The sequence below is a fragment of the Gekko japonicus genome, unplaced genomic scaffold (assembly GCF_001447785.1).
Source record: "Gekko japonicus isolate JY-2015 unplaced genomic scaffold, Gekko_japonicus_V1.1 scaffold1746, whole genome shotgun sequence".
NCBI classification, from domain to species: Eukaryota; Metazoa; Chordata; class Lepidosauria; order Squamata; family Gekkonidae; genus Gekko; species Gekko japonicus.
Genome location: NW_015159767.1, coordinates 162991 through 169953, shown reverse-complemented (window position 1 = coordinate 169953; position 6963 = coordinate 162991). Strand labels below are relative to the sequence as shown.

At 55.7% G+C, this 6963-nt stretch overlaps 1 protein-coding gene across 1 annotated transcript in view; it reads right to left on the bottom strand.

Moving 5' to 3' along the window:
• ACIN1 (apoptotic chromatin condensation inducer 1) overlaps positions 1-6963 on the bottom strand; it is a 41253-nt gene that overhangs the window by 19775 nt on the left and 14515 nt on the right. The window contains exons 5-7 of the mRNA XM_015406256.1: positions 5654-6913; positions 1926-2138; positions 1660-1760 (exon numbers count right to left, since the gene is read on the bottom strand). Of these exons, the coding sequence (XP_015261742.1) occupies positions 1660-1760; positions 1926-2138; positions 5654-6913 (1574 nt within the window). The remainder of the gene's footprint in view (positions 1-1659; positions 1761-1925; positions 2139-5653; positions 6914-6963) is intronic.

Genomic DNA, 6963 nt, shown 5'->3' with positions numbered 1-6963 from the left:
ACCAGACCCCCACCCCCGGGACGGCGGCTGCGGCGCTTCGCCCTTCCCCCCCAACCTTTTTTTTTTTTTTAAAGTGACCCGGCGCTGCCGGGCCAAGCCGGACAGTCCCGAAGCCGCAGTGGGGTCCGCGCCTCTGCTACGGGCATCTCGCATTCAGGCTGCTGGAAACTGTCCCCCCCCCGGCATGTTTTCAAGCAGGAGAGCGATTCCATTCAGCAAGCCCGCCTGGGCACACCCAGGCCTCGAAGCACTCGGGCCCGGCTGCCACTGCTCCGGATCGCTGGTCTTGACAGCAGTTATAGGTGGGGGGAGCTGGGATCGTCATGTGCCCCCCACCCACCCACGGGGGAGCAAGGGGGCTACCCCGGATCCCACTCCTTCCCCCACACCGGGGAAGCAGGGGGCAAGGAGGAAACAGCCTCACTGTTAAAAGAGGCCTCTGCCCAGAACAGGCTCTGGTTTTGGACAGAAGCTCCAGATCATACTGGAAATTGAAAGGGCTGCTCGGGAGAAGTTCTACAAAACACCTAAATAAGGCAGAAACAGACCAACACGATTCTCAGGGCATGAGCTTTCGAGGGGGACATCAGATACTCTCAAAAACCCATACCCTGAAAAATCCCATTGGTCTCGAAGAAGAAAAGGAGACTGGATTTATATCCTGTCCTTCACTCGGAGTGTCTGGGCGGCTTTACAATCTCCTTTCCCCTCCCCTCCCCACAACAGACACCCTGTGAGGTAGGTGGGGAGCTCTCCTTGAGAGATCAGCTCCGAGAGAACCCGTGACTGACCCAAGGTCATCCAGCTATCTGCACATGGAGGAGTGGGGAATCAAACCCAGTTCCAAGTGAAGAGCAGGGTATAAATCCAATCTCTTCTTCTTCTCCCAGATTAAAGTCCGCCACTCCTAACCACTACACCAAACTGGCTCTAAGGAGGAGGAGGAGATTGGATTTATACCCTGCCCTTCACTCGGGAGTCTCAGAGCGGCTTACAAACTCCTCTCCCTTCCCCTCCCCACAACAGACACCCTGTGAGGCAGGTGGGGCCAAGAGAGCTCTGAGAGAACTGCTCTTTCAAGAACAGCTCTGACAGAACTATGGCTCGCCCAAGGTCATCCAGCAGCTGCGAGTGGAGGAGTGGAGAATCCAACCCGGTTCTCCCAAGCTAGAGTCCGCACACTTCACCTCTACACCAAACTGGTGCTAACTGGACTTGAATCTAGCTGTCCTACTGCAGACCGACACAGTGACCTTTGGAAACTACCCTCAAGGCCAAAACAATCACTCCGGGCCCATCAGTCCTTAACTACAAAATCAAGAGGTACCCCAGAGCTCAAAGCTGCCTGGAAACCGACCCTTTTACTGACCCCAAGCCCAGATGACCTTATTATTTAGCGGAAAAGCACTCTGCTAGTGATCGGAAGCTCCCCTTTAACTTGTGCGGTCGTGGACCCAGCCGCACTGCTAACGAGATTCTGGAACTCCGACGTGGACCAGGCGAGCCCCTGCGGTCTCTCCTCCCCTGTGGGTTTGGTTCAGATCCGCCCGGATGGTCCCCTTCCTAGGCCTCTGGGCTGCAAATGGGCCGGGGTGTCGAGCTTCACGCGGGCCTTGCCCGCTCCCCGCTCCGGTTCTCTGCTGGGCTACCGATACTTACTTTTTGCTGTGCTGCCCCTCCGGTGGATCCTGTGGCTCTGAGACAGGAGCCCTGCTGTCTAGGCCCGGAGCCTCCGTGGAAAAGGAGGACTCTGAGTGGTCCTGCGGGAAAAGGGTGGGTTTAGCGGGAAGGGGACGGGGGGGGGGTCTGAGGCCTCAAGGTCTCCCAACCCCCTGTGCGTGTGCCTCCCCCCCCAAAGCTAAGCCGCAGTGGAGCTGGCACCCCTACAGGGAAGACCCTCCCGTCCGATCCCGTCCGCTTCGTACTCGTTCCGGCACTGTGCTCTCCAACTCCGCTTCGTGCTCCTGGGTATGGCTGGGGTGTCTCTGAGGGTCCAGAGGTGGGGAAGGGGTTCTCCTTCCCTCTTCCCTGGGACTTGACGACGCGTCCTGGTGGGCCGGGGGGCTCTCCCCTGGCGGGGAGGGCTCTTTGGTGGGAGGGTAGCTGGCGCTGTCCCTCGAAGCTTCGGGGCTCCGGGACTGAAAGCAGAGAGACAGAAGCGTTGAGAGGCCCTGCTCTTGCGCATCCTAGCTCAGGAATTGGGAACAGAATTCTTTCCCGTGCCACGGGAGTAGGGCCACCAAGTCCAGGTGGGGAAATTCCTGGAGATTTGGGAAGGTAAGGGACCTTGGCTGGGTATACCATGAAGTCAGTCCTTCAGAGCAGCCGTTTTCTCACGGGGGTCATCAAAACCAAACAACGGTGTAATGAGATCATAATCTCAAGTGACAAGAATCCACGACCATGACAGCATTTATTCAGAATGTCGCACAAGACTGAAATCTTAACAAAGGTAATAAGCAGAATTACAATTTAGGAATGACATCCAGTCCGAACGATGAATACAGGTAAGTAGAAATGACATGAAAAATAAGTCCAGAAGGATCAATGCTTCCCACAAGAAGACTATTTCAAGCACGATGTCTCCACAGCTTCAGGCGTTTGCCGGCTTCAAGATCGCATATCGCTTACAGCTTTTACCTCGACTAGTTAGTATGGGAGACGGAGTTCCCCAATACATCTATAGTGTCCATAAGAAAATTGACTCTCGGTTCTGCTTTGACAAAGCTGTAAGCGATACGCGACCCTGAAGCCGGCAAACGCCTGAAGCAGGTCGGGAAGCAGTCAGCGAAGACATCGCGTTTGAAATATTCTTCTTGTTGGAAGCATTGATCCTTTTGGACTTATTTTTCATGTCATTTCTACTTACCTGTATTCATTGTTTGGACTGGATGTCATTCCTAAATTGTAATTCTGTTTATTACCTTTGTTAAGGTTTCAGTCTTGTGCGACATTCTGTATAAACGCTGTGATGACCATTGGTTCTTCTCATTTGAGATTATGATCTCATGACACAGTTGTTTTGTTTTGGTGATCCTTTTACTGTGTAATTTCCCTATTTGTTTGTTGCTATTTTCTCGTGGGGAACTAATCTCTGTACGTCTGGAGAGGAGCTGTAATCCCAGGAGATCCCCAGGCCCTGCCTGGAGGTTGGCAGCCCCTGCAGTTCTAGCAGGAGGCCTCTGGTTCCAAAGGGGAATGGGGCATCAAGAAGGATGCGTGAGTGGACAGGGTGTCTTAAGGAAGGACTTCCTCAAAGCGGCATAAGAAGTCCAAGATCCACACGAAAGCAGACGAAAGCACGTGAAACGGCCTTGCCCCCAATCAGACCCTTGGTCCGTCTACTCAGACTGGCAGCGGCTCTCCAGGGTCTCAGGCGGAGGTCTTTCCCATCACCTCCTGCCTGGTCCTTTTAGCTGGAGATGCCGGGGATCGAACCCAGGACCTCCTGTGTGCCAAGCAGAGGCTCTGCCACAGCCCATATCGGCCAAGAAGGCGCCTTCCTCCCCTTCAAACCGTTCTGGTTTGAAACCGGAGGTTAAATCCCACCTGCGTTTGTGCTTAAAATGAGCGTGTGTGTGCGTGTGTAAAGAATTTTCCATTTGTTCCTGGCTTCCGCATGCCAGGGGGTTGAAAAGCATGGCCCGAGGCAGTCAGAACACATCTGAGGCTTGGCGGCCTCGCATTGGCCGGGTTTCCTTCCCCACCCGAGTCTCCCACGGATCAGCCTGCTTGCTGCTGGCCACACCCTTTGGTTTTGAGAAGCCACCTCCCTAGAGACAGAAGGTGCGCCTTGCGTGCCCTGTGCTTGAAATGAACAGGCCGTTCTCTTCCCCGGCAGTTCCAAGGAGGACCAAGTCCTAGCACAGAGCGCCAGCTGAGTGTAGTGGTTAAAGTGTTGAACTAGGATCTGGGAGATTCGGGTTCGAATCTCCGCTCCTGCCATGGAAGCTTGCCGCGTGAGCTTTGGCCAGTCACGCTCTCTCAGCCTAACCTACCTCACAGGGATGTTGTGAGTAAGGTGGGGGTACAAATCAAGTAAATAAATAAAAACAAATAAACCTAACTGAAGAAACCCAGCCCGAATGGCGCGACGCTAATAATAGGGTTTTCTGACTCATCTGAAGACATCTGTAGTCCAGATGGGTCAGAAAACCCTATTATTAGCGTCGCGCCGTTCGAACTTGATCTCTTCACAAAGATAGATCCAGGGGGTCAGCCATGTTGGTCTGAAGCAGTAGAACAAATCTAGGAGTCCAGTGGCGCCTTTAAGACCAACAAAGTTTTATGCAAGATGTGTGCACACAAAAAGCTCATACCCTGAATAAAACTTTGCCAGTCTAAAATGTGCCACTGGACTCTAAATTGGCTCCTTCAGTTAGATTTATTTATTTCTATTTATTGACAGAGGGGATCCTGGGATAGGCGGCTGCCAAAGTAGTGCCCGTCACGGAGAACGAGGGGCACTGCTGAAGTGGCAGCTATTGTAGTCCCCTCACTGGCAAAAAGGCTAGGAGAAAGCCAGGAAAGGGTGGTCTGTCTGCTCCTCTACTTAAGAGATGGATAGACAGACAGGTGCAACACAGAAGCAACGGCTACAGGGCACTACTGGATTGCCTTGGGGTGTTACTAGAAATACTCCTCATCAGGTTTGGTGTCGTCCATTTTCTAGACATCTGCCTTAAGAACGTAAGAACAGCCCTGCTGGGTCAGAGCAGTGGTCCGTCTAGTCCAGCGTCTCACACAGTGTGGCCAAGCAGTTCCTCTGGAGGTCCGACAACAAGGCATAAAGGCGAAGGCCTTTCCCTGATGTTACCTCCTGCTACTGGGATTCACAGGTTGACTGCCTCTGAATGTGGAGGTTCCCCTTTAGTCACCAGTGTTCCCTCTAAGCTGAGTTAGTGTGAGCTAGCTCACAGGTTGTTAAGCCTCCGGCTCACACATTTTTGCCTTCGCTCGGGAAGGATGTGGCTCCAGCGGCCGCCAAATCGCTCGCTCACATTTTTGTCTTTGCTCAGGAAGGGAGGGCTCCAGAGCAAACTGATTTATGCCGCAGCCAAATCACTTCCTGACAACTTTAATGCCAGGAGCTCACCAAGTAGAATTTTTTCTCACAAGACTCCGCAGCGTAGAGGGAACATTGTTAGTCACCATGGGAAATAGCCACTGATAGACCTGTCCTCCTTGGATCGGTCTAATCCCCTTTTAAATCCATCTATGCCTGCGGCCATCACTACATGCTCTGGCAGTGAATTTCACATTTTAGTCACTTGCTGCTGAAAGAACTATTGCCTTTTGTCCATCCTGAATCTACTGCCCTTCACCTTCATTGGGTACTCTCGAGTTCTAGTATTTTGGGAGAGAAAAGTTCTCTTTGTCAGCTCTCTCCAACCCATGCATAATTTTATAAAGCTCTATCACGCTCCCCTCTTAGTTGTCTCTTTTCTAAACAGAGAAGTCCCCGGCTCGTCAACCTCCTCCGCCAGGATGACCGATGCTACTTTTGGAAATGGGACGATTCAGCTAGAACCGACCTTGCCCCGCTAAACCGGCCCAGCTGTCTGGCTCCGGAGTCCGGAGCGCTGCCGGACTAAAACCACCTCCGCTGCTGCCGAGCTCCGACAGGAGCAGGGTGCCCTAGGCTCTGGCTCACCTTCCTGCTGCTCTCGCTGCTGGAGCGGGACCTAGAACGGGATCTAGAGCGAGACTTGGAGCAGGAACTCGTGTGGCACTCAGAGCCGGAGCGGGATCTCGAGGCCCGCCGTTTCCTTGGAGGCGACTCGGAGGAGCCCGAGCGGGGTCTTCTGGTGCGGGACCGTGGCTGCGAACTGCCCCGGGAGTGAGAGCGGGACCGGGAGGAGCTGGATGCCGAGGAGGAGGAGGAGCGGGAGGAGCTGTCGCCCCCTGGCCTCTGGCGGTGGTGGTGCTGCGGGAGCGGCAAGGGGGAGGGCGAGCGGCCGGCCTGGTCCCCCGGGATGCTGGGGCTGGCTGGGGCTGGGAGTTCCTGAGAGGGGGGAGACGGCCGAGAGAGCTGAGGGGGGGCCTCGTCTTCGGCGGGGCTGGATCCCGGCGGGGCTTCCATGGTCAAGATGGGAGGAGGGGGCTCGTCTGCGGCGTGGTCTTGCTGGGGGTGCTGCGCTTCCATCAGCTGGGGAGGTGACGGGGACACCTGGACTATTGCGGCTGCCGCGGCCGCCGCCTCCTCCAGCGTCCTCAGGGCCTCTGCGGCTTCCTCCTGGTCTTCCGGCCTTAGGGGCTCCTCCACCTCTGGGTGGGGCTGCAGAGGACCAGCACTCTCCTCCCCCCGACTTGCCTCTGCCACCTCCTCGGGTGTCCCACGGATCTCGGCCACCCCTTGCCCCTCTTTTTTTTTGGCTGCTTCTGCCGGTCTCTCCTCGTGGACTTCTGGTGGCTCGGCTGCAGCTTCCGATTCTATGGCTTCAACAGGTTCCTTTTCCTCTGGCGGCCCAGGGCCCTCCTTGCCCTCCTGGGGTTCTGGGAGGAGAGTGACCTGCTCCTCTTCCCTGCATTCCGGCGCCGCGGGCCCGACCTGCTTCTCCACCGGACTCTTGGAGAGGGAGGGGAGTGGCACGGCTGCTTCACAGCCCTGGGCCTCTAGGGTCTGAGGCTCTTTCAGCGGGGCCTCTGGAGCGACGGGTGTGGAAGCCTGGCCCAGGCTCCGCTCTGGGAGAGCCGCCCTTTCCGGCTCGGCCTGCCCCTTCAGCAGAGGCGCGGAGTCCTCTTCTTCCTCTTCCTCCTCCTCATCGTCCTCCTCTTCCTCCTCCTCTTCCTCCTCGTCCTCTTCTTCGTCTTTCACGGGCACCCGCTGGACAGCCCTCCGACTCCTAAGAGATGTTTCCCGCTCTTCGCTGCCCAGGTTGTGGGTACCTCCGGGGGCTTTAACGGCTCTGGCCTGAGCGGGAAAGAGAGGAGAATGAGTCCATGGGGGCTCCCCACCAACCA